Here is a 13,882-nt window from a genome sequence, read left to right as displayed (position 1 = left end):
TTAAATATAGTTTGTGATCTTAAATTAGATCTAAAAAACGTACGGAAGGGGGCTTTAACTAGACTAGTTAAATTATAGCTGTATAAGTATATATCTAGATATTGTGGAATTCCAGCTGTATTGGTTTATAACTAAACCTAGTCAAGTTCTAGTTGTAGTAAATTAGACCTGGTTAAGTTAAAGCTGTATTAGTTTAACTAGGCTAAGTTAAGTTATAGCTGTATTAGTTTAACTAGGCTGGGTTAAGTTAAAGGCTATATTAATTTAACTAGAATAGGTTAAGTTATAGCTGTATAAGTTTAAATAGACCTGGTCAACTTCTATATTTATTAAACTAGACCTGGTCAACTTCTATATTGATTAAACTAGACTAGGTCAAGTTCTACCTGTATGGGTTTTACTAAACACACCATTGTTTTAAATAGTCTCCCTCTAGCATAGCAGGAGCCTCTGTCAAGATCTTTGATACGCCCACTGCACATATTTTCTTCTCCATGTGACCAGATATCTTTTGCATATCAAGTAAAAACAGTTTCTCGATTACCATTCCAAACATCCTGTTTTGTTTTAAAAAAAGCAATTTAAGATTTCAATGTCATCTCCATTATTCTAAACCAGTTCTCTGTTCTTTGAAAATTATTCTAAATGCTAGTCTTCACCGAAAATAAAAAAAATTCTTTGTGATATCAAGGGTGTTCATTTTGTTTTTAAGTAGTTTGGCTATAAAATATCTCTTACTTTGGTTGAATACCATCAACAATGGTAATTAGGTTTGAGCTACCATACTTGACAGCATACAGTGAGAAAAAGACCAGTAAATCTAGAATTAAAACAAAAGTATCTTATAATGACATAATGTCAAATAGGCCAGTTGTGATTATAAAAAGTATATATAATAAATATAAATAAAATATATAAATGAAATTCTTTTCTTACTTTTTACATATTTTGTAGTCTTTGAACTGGTAAGTCTTTGGAATAATAGCATAAATATGTCTCCTAGAAAGTCTTGAAGAGCAGTTCTAATCAGAAATGGGAAAAAAACAGTGAACTCCTCTAAATATACCATTAGGCCTTGTATACACTATCAAACTTTATGTGACAAAAAATGTAATATGCCCATATATGGGCATGATGTTATATTACTACTATATTTGGGCACATCACATTTTTTTGTCAAATTTGATTGATAGTGTAGACAGAGCTTTACACCTTTATGCAAATTAATATTATCATCCAATTACACTTACGGATTTATATGTTCAATCATTGACTCTAAAATATAGAAACCTTCATGATCATGGTTCTTGGAAGCAATCAATTTCTGGAAAACTCCCAGTAAGGCTCCCTAGGTGAAAAAACAAAATAAATATTTGGGGGAGTTTTTCTCATTCTCACAGATTTCCTAATCTTATCATTTTAAATTAATTAATACATTTTCTGTGTATCACTGTGCGGTTTAGAATTTGTTCTGTGCCTGTATTGTTTATATATAGTGTTTAGACTGTGTGTGTGAAGAAGATGCACAAAAGAACGAATTGTGTAGGCTCTCAAGGATCAAATTCTATGAGTATCCTGTGGACATGCCATATATATGTATGTAATATATGTATGTGTATATATATATATAAACAGAACAGGCCAAGAACATTAATTCTAAACCGCCCGGTGATATACTGAAATTTAATTAATTAATTTGAAACAATAAGATGAGGAAATCTGTGAGAATGAGAAAAAGTCGCCTCAACTGAGATTTGAATCCAAAATATATACTTATAGTATTATTAGTTTGAGAATAATAACTATATATTTACCAGTTTTTGAGATGCAACAACTTGTTGAGGACCTTTCTGAATCAATGCCATGAGAAGTCTGACAAGTGGTGGGATATTTCCAGTTCTCTCCCATAGCACCGGAAGCAGAAGGTGTGGGAATAACTCCATGTATGCCTGCGGGCAAGTGTCATGCTTCTCCAATAGTATAGACATAATTTGGAACACATATGGAACAAACTCTGAGAAAGTACAAATGAGGTTAAGTCTGTACAATAAATCTATAAGTTCAAATGTCAATTAAAACAGAAAGGTTAGGAGTGGGTGCCAATCTAATGTATTATATTTGACAGTAGTAAGTTTGTATTGAATAAAAATATTTGAATGTTATAAATCTGCTAAGTACTGTATGGATTAATTAAACAGGATGGACGAATTGAAAATAGAATAAAGCTCGGTCTACACTATCAAACGATGTGACAAAAAAATGTGATGTGCCCATATATGGACATGATGATGTCATATCACTACCATATTTGGGTATATCTCTACCATATTTGGTCTGTCAAACTAGTTTGATAGTGCAGACAGAGCTTAACATTCATGGATAGAAATTCTGACATACAGTAGAAGCCTTATTAAGTGGGAACAGGGAGGGGGTACCCGATTGTCCCCTTAATACGGGTGTCCTCTGAAGGAGAGGAAGGGTTAATTTGTAATGTAATCTTAGATATGCCATAAGACAACTATATCTTCAGATTAACATTACATTTTGTCTTAAGCTCTGTCTACACTATCAAACTTTATGTGACAAAAAAAATGTGACATGCCCATATATGGACAAGATGATGTCATATCACTACCATATTTGAGCATATCACTACCATATTTGGGAACATCACACTTTTTTGTCAAATTAGTTATAGTAGATAGTGTAGAGAAATATTTACATGGTAGAAAACTACTTACCCTGAACGTCTGCTAGGAGAATCTCTTGAAATGGTGGGAAGAGCTCTTGTTCAAATAAATTAACATGAGCTGAGTTTGTCTTACAACATATCCGAATAGAAAGGCACAGTGATTCAAACAGGTAGTGGTTGAAATGAGGCTTGCTTGGATTCTAAAAAAAGTATACAAAATACAGTCAAAACTCTCTCAGTTTGGTTTTCCAGAATTTATCTAGGAGCAGATTTAGCTAACATTCTTAGGAAAAAAATTCACCTTAACTTTGTTTTTTTTTATTTCAAACACATCCAACAGCACAGACTCGCCAATTACAGGATGGATAAACTATTTTATAATTTAGCGTGCTTATTAACTTAGTCTCATTTTAGGCTTAGGGAGTGGAGTTGAAAGAGCTGTGAGTTACAACCCTGGCACTGGTCAGGATTGAATCCTGGACCCTGGATTTGGAAGGCAAGCACGTTAACCAACAAGCTAAAGCTCCACTACAAACTATGATTTTGAGTCATATTTCAAAATAACCAAAGTAAATATTTGTTGTCATTTATTTCTTGTCCCCTGAATAGGAGTGTCGCAAAGGGAGTGTACATTTGCAAAGTATTTACAGTGTAAAAATGGTATTCTTACCTTGCTTACAGCCTTCAGCTTGAGAGTCAAATTCTTTAAAATGAAATTTTGGTATGGAATAATGTTCTCTTGTAGTAAAGAAAAGCTCCGCATCAAAGCTAGAATAGAATGCACACACAAAAACAGCTCAATTATGGTCCGCAGTTAAAATTAATTGAAATGTAAACTGAACAGAAGACGGCGTAGTTAAATAATGGAAAACGATATACAGGATTGAACAGGACCATCTTCCATTCAGTGAAACGTAACAAGGGCGAATGTAGCTGTAAATCGATGCGACAGGGACGTCTTCCGATCCCAAAGTTTCAATCCTGGTTGTAACTGTTATTCCACTCTCTAGATCAATGATTCTTAGTTTCTAAACATGTTTATTTATTATTTAATTGGCATGCTACTTGCTGTTGGATGTCTATGAATAAAATAACAATTGAAAGAATGAATGTCCTCACCTTTCATTGCATATTCATTTTCTTCTGACCCTGCTTTGTTCATAGCCAGAAATAGATTATCCATAAGCTGCTGACAGTGGGGCTTTATGTCATCTGCATGTAATCTGAATTTGAAATGCAATAGTTAGAGTTTTAAATATAAATAAAAAAATGATGCATATGCCAATATGGTAATAATTACAGTGGTGTAACGCAGAGGAATGAGGCCCCTTGATTAGGGACCCTAAGCGGCGTGGCCCTCCCTCTGGCGTTTTCATATGGGATTTGCTCAGGGGCTCCATAAGCTCCGTGGCCCCTGGGTTTAGCAAGTGAGAGCTCATAGCCGTTACGCCACTAAATTCTAATCTAACGCTCGATTCCTGAAAGAAATACTCTTCTTTAGTTATCTATAAGCAAATACTCACACTGGTTTTCCCTCGGGTGTTTTGACAGTGAATGTTCTTTCTAATGCATGTGCAGCATATGTATTAACTACCGGGCTCTGAGCTGTCAGGAAAGTTATAAGACGTGGTACGTAAGTCTTCATGATTTCTGGGGGTAACACACTCCTGAACGTCATTAGGTACTTTATAGCATCAGCCTTCAGAACAGGAACATCATCGACTAAAAATTAAAATATTAATAAACAACTGATTATGTACAAACATAAATATCAATAGAGAATAAGAAAGTTACTCAAAGTTATGGTTTGTAAAGTTGTGCCATTCTTGCGCCAAGCAACACTTATTAGCGATCTTTTTTTTTTTACACCAGTAAACTACACAGCTGTGAAAGTGTTCTTATGCGCATTCTAAATACATACAAAGAGTGTCCATGGTTTAAATAGTGAATATCAGCTGATGTGAAATACAATAGTAAAAGTAACAACATACTATTGGGAGAGACGAGGTCTGGAGCAATATTGACATTGAAGAAGTCTGCTATATTGACCAGCTGTCTGGTCTCTGTTGTGCCATGTTTGGCAGTCTTTGACTTTGAAGCCAGTGATGTTACAAGGTAGATTGCCATGTCCTTGCTCTTCCAGTTGGCAGCTGGGTTCTTAGCATACTCCTTTAAGTAAACAAGAGACAAATTAAATTGTAGTGTGGTGGCATTGTTTATTAGTAATGTTGTGGTGGCACTGCTCTGATGGGCACTCACTCAAGGCTCTTTTCTAGTTGCTTAAACTTCTTATTTTTACTAACTGAAAGCCTGGGTTTAATTAATTAGTGAGTTAACCATTGCATCCATGATTGCACGTTCATATTGTTCATATTTTTCCAGTTTTAGATGCACATTGCTCTACGCATATTCCATCAAAAACAAATTTTGGCAGTTTCACATCAGTGATTGCCCAATTATTTAGTTTTTCTGTTTTATTCAGCTTATTCAGAAACTTTAATGCCCACTGACCTGCAACATAAGTTGAACATATCCAGAAAAGATTGTAATGACGGCTTCCTCAAAGAATTTACATAGAGAGCCAACCAGATCACACGCTGAACGTCTACGAGTGTCAATATCTAAAGTAAAAATAATTATCAAATATAAAAGGTTAAAAATGTAAATATATTTATTTCTCTTTTTAATTAAATGTCTATTAATAGGGAGCATTCGAATTGCGACGACACTTGACATACCCAGTCAGGTCAATAAATATGTTGCCGGTCATCACCTTGACCTAGAAACCATCAATATTGTGTCGAGGTGGGGACTGAAAAAATACATACCAATCCTCTAATGAGCATAGTGACATACTTTGGTCGTTGGTCATCGAAAATCGAAAGCTTATTAAAGATCTGTCTACACTATCAAGCTAGTTTGACAAAAAAAGTGTGATGTGCCCAAATATGGTAGTGATATGCTCAAATATGGTAGTGATATGGCATCATCATGTCTATTATGGCATCTTCATGTCTATATATGGCATCATCATGTCTATATATGGCATCATCATGTCTATATATGGCATCATCATGTCTATATATGGCCAGAAACAAATCTCACCTGAACCTTCTATGTCTCTTCTAATATATTCATCAGGGTTGTCTTCAAACAGTTCCTCGTCGGCAGCTAAAAAATAATTAACAATTTTTATCAGTTCAGTTTTCAAAATTTAAGCAATGTTATCACAAGCATGTGTCTAGTTAAAAACGAACAAAAAATTATTGAATATTAAACACAAAAATATCGACATGTTAGTGGCTTCAGGAGCGGGAAAGATGGGTGACGATACAAAAAGCATACAACTTGGGTGAGCAGTGGTGTACATGGGTAAATTGGATGGAAGAATTAGTTATCCCACCAACCTCCCTAAAGCTCTGTCTACACTATCAAATTTTGTGTGACAAAAAATGGTATGTGCCCATATATGGGCATAATGATGTCATATCATTACCATATTTGGGCATATCACTACTGTATTTTGGCACATCACACTTTTTTTGTCAAACTAGATTGATAGTGCAGACAGAGCTTAAGCACTCGTTTTAAATATAAACCTAAATAGCTCACGTCTAAAGTTCATGTTAGAGATGATGACTTTTTCACAAATTCCTGTTAATACATCTTGGGATTCAAACAAGTTCTTGTAATGTGGCCGCTCTGCTACTGACGCCAAGAATTGAATCGCTTTACTAACCAACTATTAAAAAAACAAATACTGATCTGTAAATGTATGTAAAACGTAAAATATAATTTTAAAGTTTGATAGTGTAGACAGAGCTTAACAATTAACTGCTGTATACGGCATGGTCACTGGTTAATGTAACACACAATCAGAAACCCTCTCATAGACATTCTATTCCCTAAGGTCAGTGCTGCTGATTGGAGAGGGGGTGGGGTTTTAAATTATAGACACAGAATACCACCATCTTGTATGCAAAAATAAATATTGTACTCTTCATTGGCATGGTTTAGCTAATTATATTACACAACAAATGGGCCTACATCCCTGGCCAAAACAATGCAGCCTGCAGCTCTAACCCATGCTTATGTAAAAGCTGTTTGGTTATAATATGTAACTAGTACTAGTGCTACCACAAGTTCTCACCAAATCATATTTAACTTGTTCATTGGTGGTGACCAATAGATTCCAAATGGCTGTTACAAAGTCTGGAAGAAATGGTTGAAATTCTTCATCATACTTCTGAGCATAGAGGGCGACATTGTCGCAGATCTGTGAGCGTAACAATTCCAATGGACCAACCTCATCTTCATCCTGCAAGTAGTCGTAATTGGATAAGTAAACATCTGTTATCTTTCTTTTATAAACAATTACAAAATATAAATTAACAAGGTACTTAAATAAGGTAGGTAGTATTGAATTTGAAATATATATATATAAAAAAAAACCATCATTTACTCTTTAATATTAAATTTCATGGAATTATTAAAATGTTTTCAACAACAAATAAACATACAAACAAAATGAAAAAATTGTATTAGATAGGCAATAGTAATAGTATGATGCAATAAAACCAGTTTCCCAAATTAAAATTGAAATTAGTTTACACATGATGTAGGTAATATTAGGGTGTTTCATGCATGCTAATTTATTTATCTTTTTTTCCAATTTTATTTTATTTCATTTGAGTTTGACAAGTCATCCTCCCCACATTAAGTTTGATAGTACCGACAGAGCTTTAGACATTTTTTATTTAACATTGTGATGCATAAAACATCCTATATACGATAATTAAACGGTAGCGCAGGTTTAAAATTCATATTGTTTATTTTCCAACAGCGGTCAAGCGGAAAAAACCTCATGACATTTTTTTGTGGTGCTACAAGAATTATTTTGTGGAAAAAATGTGGTTTACCACACAAGAGAAAAACCAAATATAGAACTACAGCCAGATCATTAATCAGGAACCATAAAAAAACAATGTAAAACAAACACATACTGTTGTGTGTAGAAGTGGAATATCCTTTGTAAGGAGCTTGTGAAAATGATCCATCCATTGCTTGATGTGGTCTTCAAAGTATTCTGGTAAATCCTATTTAAATAAAAAGCACTATTATGTAACTGCATTTAAATAATATCAACCAAATTCTAAAGTTACTAAAGCCCTTTTCTCAAACCATACCGGCATATGTTAGGCATATAATATGGGAACTGTGGCTTGGTAGGCATATAATACCGGAACTGTGGCTTGGTAGGCCTATATTATGGGAACTGTGGCTTGGTAGGCCTATATTACCAGAACTGTGGCTTGGTAGGCCTATATTACCGGAACTGTTGCTTGGTAGGCCTATATTACCGGAACTGTAGTCTGTCAGAAAGAGGTTTAAGTAGATCAAGTATTGGTCATTACTATTTTAGGTTAATTATCAACATAACTATTTAAATGGATGTACTTGTCCTTTAAATTAGGATTTTCATGTCCCTACTCCTTTTCAAGATAATTATTGTCTCAAGCCTACAGTTAAACCTTCCGTAAGCGGCCACCCTCGGGACCGGGAAAACACAGGAATGTTCTTCACAGAAATGTATGAATATTGTATTTTTGTTGTCAAAAGTCAATACAATTTTTACGGGAAGTAATTTACCATACTAATTTGTTGTAAAAAAAGTGGCCGCTTACAGGAGGTACCAAAGGCACTAATTAGATATGAAGAACAAACTGGCTTCTATCAACTACACTCAAAATATCTCAGGATCATTCCATACAGTAGTCACAACCAGGTAGGCTTGCTTCATCAACGCTTCTATAAATGGATGACTAGTTGGGAACAGGAACGCTAGCAGACCAAACCCCGTACCTTTTTTAATATAATCATTCGGGAAATTACCTCACGACCTATACAACACAATTGCATTAACAAACCTGGAAATTAAGACTGTAGAACAACTTGGCAATGAGTGTTATAGAGCTATAGATCACTTTAATTCCATCTGCATTGTTTTCATGCTGTTCTGCAAAATCGGTCATTGCCTGTGGAAAGAGAGGTTGTCATTTTATAAGGGAGCATCGATTTGCGAAGACCAACCTAAAGCTCTGTCTACATTGTCAAAAAAGTGTGATGTGCCCAAATATGGTAGTGATATGCCCAAATATGGTAGTGATATGACATCATTATGTCCATATGGGCACATCACATTTTTTTTGTCACATAAAGTTTGATAGTGTAGACAAGGCTCAAGTTAGGACAATTGATGTGTCGTTCTTGGTCATCTGGACCTAGAAACCATCAAACCTGTGTCAATGTGAGGAGTGATGAATGGTCAAACACAGTAAAATATAGTACATGTTTTGAAATTATTTCCGTTTTTTCAAAGTTAAAAAGTTCAAAATTCACATAAAAATACACTAATGAACTAACATTTACGGTCATTGCAAATCTGAATATCCTTAAAGCTTGGTTTCCACTAGGATGCCACACAAGGACATAAACACAACGCAAGCTTGTTGACCAGTGAAAAGCGACAATTTGAATAATCCATCGCTTGTGATTGGTCAACTCACTTACATTGCGTTATGTCCTTGTGTTGTGTCTCTAGTGGGAACCAATCATTATGATTCACTGATACATTCACAAATCCAAAGTTACTCAATTACACAGCATGAACACATTTAATACCTTTCTAAATAGCATTCTATTGAAATACAGTAAAAACTCCTATTAAGGAGACAGTTTCTCTTGATTCAAAAATAATTCATGAGGCAAATATAATGATGGGAGTAGCAAGCAAGTTACCTTCATCAGTTCTGTAATTGGTGCTGCAAAATTGTCCAAAACTAACTTGATTTCTGTCCACAATGTTTGTGATTTGAATTCATGCCTGTACCTACAATCAATAGAAACAATTACATAGCATGAGAATTTGATTTGATATTGATTCAAAGTTTGTTTTAAATTAATGAAACCAAAACAAGTTTGGTATCAAAATGTTTGTCAAAAGTTATGCTTCAACAAACTGACCTTTGCGCAGAGTTTGAACAAATATTTAATGCCCATAATGCATCTGACATGTCAGGGTTCATAATACAATCAAAGGTAAGCAATATGGCACGGCCCTCGTGAGGACATCTTCACGACTTTTCTCCAGTAGAAAAATCACATTTTTACATGGAAATATGACGATTTAGACACTGTAACTGATACATAATCTTTATTTATTATACATTTATTGTATACAAGCTTCAGAATAGTGATTATTACAAATAAAGATGGATTTTAGACAATTTTACGTTGTATGTTTAGGCCTAGATTCATTCAACGCAGCTGTCGCGTTTCGAACGGCGTGCTTCGAAAAACGGTTATATTTTCGAATTATATTTTCATTTAAATTCGATTTCCTTTTTTGTTTTGTTGACAATTTGTTTACAATGACCTTGACTTTTAACCTTATGAGCGCTTATCGTGGTGAATCGGTTAAGGGATTTACTAAGTCTAATAGTTGGTAGGACTATTACCGGAGTATGGGATTTTAAAGGTAAAGAAAAGGTAGTTTTAGAGGTTAAGGAGGGATCATGCCAAACATGCCACTAATGTAAATAAGGTTTATCGCAAATTTCACGAGGAACGTCTTTGCACAATGGGAAGTGTTTGGGAGCAAACGCCACGATGCGCAATGTAAAAACTAGACATCATGTGTGTACGCATCATGACGTTTGCTCCCAAATCCTTCCCACGCTTTTGTGATAAACCTTATGGTGTACATTATTCATAATATAGGCAGCATTTTGCAGCATGTGGGTGAAGATACAAGGACAAACCAACATTTAGTTACCTTTTAAATAGAGAATGAGCTGTTCTTAGGACACCGTTAATAACATGAAAATCCCCACTGCTGAACTTTGACACCATCTGCGGGAGTAGATCATGCCATTTGTCTGGAAAATCTTCTCTTCCTATTATGCTGATAGCATCACTAAGCTGATAGAAAAAGAAATATATTTGCAAACCTACAGTTTTTGATCATTTTCCTAGTAATTTACCATTGGATTTATTTATAGTATAATGTCCGGATATCTAAAATATACAGTACTTTGCCGTTTTTGTTGAAAGACATTAGATAGAATGCATAATAAAAAATACATATCACATTAAGTTATGTTTGTATTTCATGATTACCTTAAGCTCTGTCTACACTATCAAACTAGTTTGACAAAAAAAGTATGATGTGCCCAAATATGGTAGTGATGTCATCATGTCCACATAGGGCACACAAGAAATTTATTTCAGTGTCTGTATCACGTATAAACGTAGTCTATGTCTGATATAGTAACTATTTATAGCCTTGAAATAGGGGAAGTTGTACGGTTTCCTTGTAAACACAGCCAAGATTCTTTTTCAAATTTGCATGTACCAACAACATCAATACTAACTTACAGAATAATTCAGGCACATGAGACCTATGTCTACACTATTAAACTAGTTTGAAAAAAATATGGTGTTGATATGCCCAAATATGGTGTTGATATGCCCAAATATGGTAGTGATATATCATCATTATATGGGCACATCACATAAAGTTTGATAGTGTAGACAGAGCTTAACAAAAGAGGACTAAATATCATTATTAAATACATTTTCAGGGGACAATGTTTAAACACCATTAAACTTATCTCCTTTACCTGTCTCTGAATTTGTTCTGGCATCTTTAACATAAGATCAACAATCTTGGATTTGACTGTGCTGCGATCACTGTCACTTATTCTATTTGGTTCATCATCTATCTGAATATAACATTTCATTGTATTGCAGATGATTTTTTAATAGAGATTGTGTGCTTTATAAAATTCAAAATGTTAATACTGTATAGCAAAATAACCTCCTTCATTCTGCACATGTGTGGACTACCATTACCCTTCTGACCTTTGTGTATTTAACCTGCCACCAAAATGGCACAGACTAGTTTTTCCACCACAACAGAGGATTTGATAAACCTGAACATAACAATCACCTCTTATTCGACCAGAAAATATGCACTGGGTTTTTAAACTGAACACAGTTTTTGTCCTAGAAGACTTGCAGCAGTTGTATCCGCACACGCATGCAGGGAAATTCCCAAACTCATTTGCATAAAGGTGTACAAGCACGGACTGTAATTTGACCTCATGTCAATTGTTACTACTTAAGCGTGTTCCAGAACCATGGAGCGAGTGAGCCTCGAACCCTTGCCGATGTTATGGCTACGCAATTACGGTTCCACTCACTTAATCACCACTAATGACCCAAAAATGGAAAGGAAAAATTAATTTAAACAAACTGTTATGATCTATAGACTTACAATTCTCCAGTTTCTTTTGATAAAGTTCTTAAATGTTATTGAGGCAGATACCCTAATAATCATATCAAGACTGTCCATGTCAACTAGTGTCAGCAGAATCACTGCATAATTCTGGTTTCGTTCAACCGACTCTAGACTTTTTTCAGCTGGAAAAAAAAAAAATTATTTCTTACATCAATAAATATATGCTCTTAAGTTCTGTCTACACTATCAAACTTTATGTGACAAAACAATGTGATATATCACTACAACATATTTTTGTCACATAAAGTTTGATAGTGTGGATAGAGCTTTTAGTTAGATTCTAAATAAAATGCATAGATGGAGAAGTCTTCTTCTGTATGCGTAATATCTATTGAGAATTTAAATTGTGTGACTGTCCACATCCTACACCTGCAGATATGGAATAGTTATCAATATTTTAAATTTTGTTTTGTACCTGTTTTGCGTTCCTGCAAATCATCACAGAGTGTCTTCTGCAAGACACCAGCTATGGCTGCCAGAGTCTCTTGATTTACTTCCATTGTAAGCTGCAATGAGAATGTTCATTAAAAGTATTTTCCAAACAATTAATTTTAATTTTGATTACTACTTATCATGTAACAGTTAATAACATATTCCATTATACCAACAATATCATGACTGCTGACAATATGGATTAATGAATAGACATAGTTGCATGCACATGCATCAGTTTGAGAAAAAAGCTTGCGTGTCTCTTTGCCAACATAGTTACAAAATAACAAGAGGCCTTTTAGTGGCGCACTCGCCGTTAAGCTGTACGATGTGCATCCACGACGACATGTGTCATACAGACAGTAGTCATATAAGCGCAGTGTTTCATTCACAAGCTCTGCTTTTTCAAGAAAAAAATTCGAACTGAATATTCGGTCACCGATTTCTATTCTGTAAAATATATAGCCCCTGACACCCTAGATACAGTAGCTAGCTTAGTTAAACGTGATTTGTTTTCTATATTGGCAGGAAGGGGTCAACATGCGCCTTAATTCTGTTGTCGGAACACCTTGCTTGAATGTGCATCGATGCAAAATAACAAACTTTACATTAGATATAATAGGGTCTAGCCTAGGCCTACTATTCACTAACTGAAAATAAAAGGAAAATATTATTATTAATTACACAGTTGACCATGCATGGGCCATGCATGGCGAAACTATCTCTCTGTGGGTCTTCGCTTAAATGAATAAATAGCCCCTATCTAGAGGGGCCTAGTCTAGGTCTAGGACTAAATAATATATTTAAATATAATAGGCCTTGCTTTACACAAACCGAAAGACTATCAACATTTTCCGCACTTGTTGACGGGGTACCAACAGGGAGATGTTCTCCCTGGAGTGGTACCAACAACCAAAGAAGAGTTTATAGGCCTGGCCTACAAACCAAAAGGTAAGTAAGTTAATAGCTTATTTATTAATAAGTATAAGTAATAGGCCTAGCCTAGATAGGCCCTATGCCTAACTACTTAGACTAGCCTCCTAGGCTAGGAGACTAGGCTAAGTATAAAAAAAAACCATTTCTTTTCAAGTTTTGAATATTATTACCTAAATATTTATTATATTTTATTATTATAAAATATTATTTTCTTTATGATTTATACAGTATACATAACTCACAACCTGATTATTCACTGATCTGCAATCTGTAATGCTAATATTTTTGTTCTAGGCCTACCCTAGGCTAGAGAAGGCTAGCAAAAACTCAGGAAATGTGTAATAAACCACCCCGTGGAACTTGATTCATTATTTTCGAAATGGCGCCGTACAATTTTTCACGAACTAGATTACAGCTTGACCTTTAATTTATTCGTATTTTCTAAAATAAAATATAGAACA

The 13,882-nt window shown here is 34.6% G+C and overlaps 1 protein-coding gene across 1 annotated transcript in view; it reads right to left on the bottom strand.

Annotated features, from left to right (window-relative positions):
• The window catches only part of LOC140061949 (exportin-2-like), a 17,515-nt gene extending 3,820 nt beyond the window's left edge, over positions 1-13,695 (bottom strand). Inside the window, exons 1-22 of the mRNA XM_072107972.1 lie at positions 13,667-13,695; positions 12,469-12,559; positions 12,030-12,175; positions 11,374-11,475; positions 10,527-10,672; positions 9,491-9,581; positions 8,620-8,727; positions 7,696-7,788; positions 6,843-7,010; positions 6,305-6,434; positions 5,798-5,863; positions 5,204-5,313; positions 4,684-4,861; positions 4,216-4,414; positions 3,812-3,915; positions 3,363-3,460; positions 2,742-2,892; positions 1,815-2,014; positions 1,251-1,348; positions 937-1,022; positions 739-820; positions 411-557 (exon numbers count right to left, since the gene is read on the bottom strand). Coding sequence (XP_071964073.1) covers positions 411-557; positions 739-820; positions 937-1,022; positions 1,251-1,348; positions 1,815-2,014; positions 2,742-2,892; positions 3,363-3,460; positions 3,812-3,915; positions 4,216-4,414; positions 4,684-4,861; positions 5,204-5,313; positions 5,798-5,863; positions 6,305-6,434; positions 6,843-7,010; positions 7,696-7,788; positions 8,620-8,727; positions 9,491-9,581; positions 10,527-10,672; positions 11,374-11,475; positions 12,030-12,175; positions 12,469-12,553 — 2,588 coding nt within the window. The 5' untranslated portion in view covers positions 12,554-12,559; positions 13,667-13,695. The remainder of the gene's footprint in view (positions 1-410; positions 558-738; positions 821-936; positions 1,023-1,250; positions 1,349-1,814; positions 2,015-2,741; positions 2,893-3,362; positions 3,461-3,811; positions 3,916-4,215; positions 4,415-4,683; positions 4,862-5,203; positions 5,314-5,797; positions 5,864-6,304; positions 6,435-6,842; positions 7,011-7,695; positions 7,789-8,619; positions 8,728-9,490; positions 9,582-10,526; positions 10,673-11,373; positions 11,476-12,029; positions 12,176-12,468; positions 12,560-13,666) is intronic.
• Between the last annotated feature and the right edge of the window lie 187 nt (positions 13,696-13,882).

The sequence above is a fragment of the Antedon mediterranea genome, chromosome 11 (genome assembly GCF_964355755.1).
Source record: "Antedon mediterranea chromosome 11, ecAntMedi1.1, whole genome shotgun sequence".
Lineage (NCBI taxonomy): Eukaryota > Metazoa > Echinodermata > Crinoidea > Comatulida > Antedonidae > Antedon > Antedon mediterranea.
Note: the sequence above shows the minus strand (reverse complement) of the source record. Positions and strands in the feature narration are given on the sequence as shown.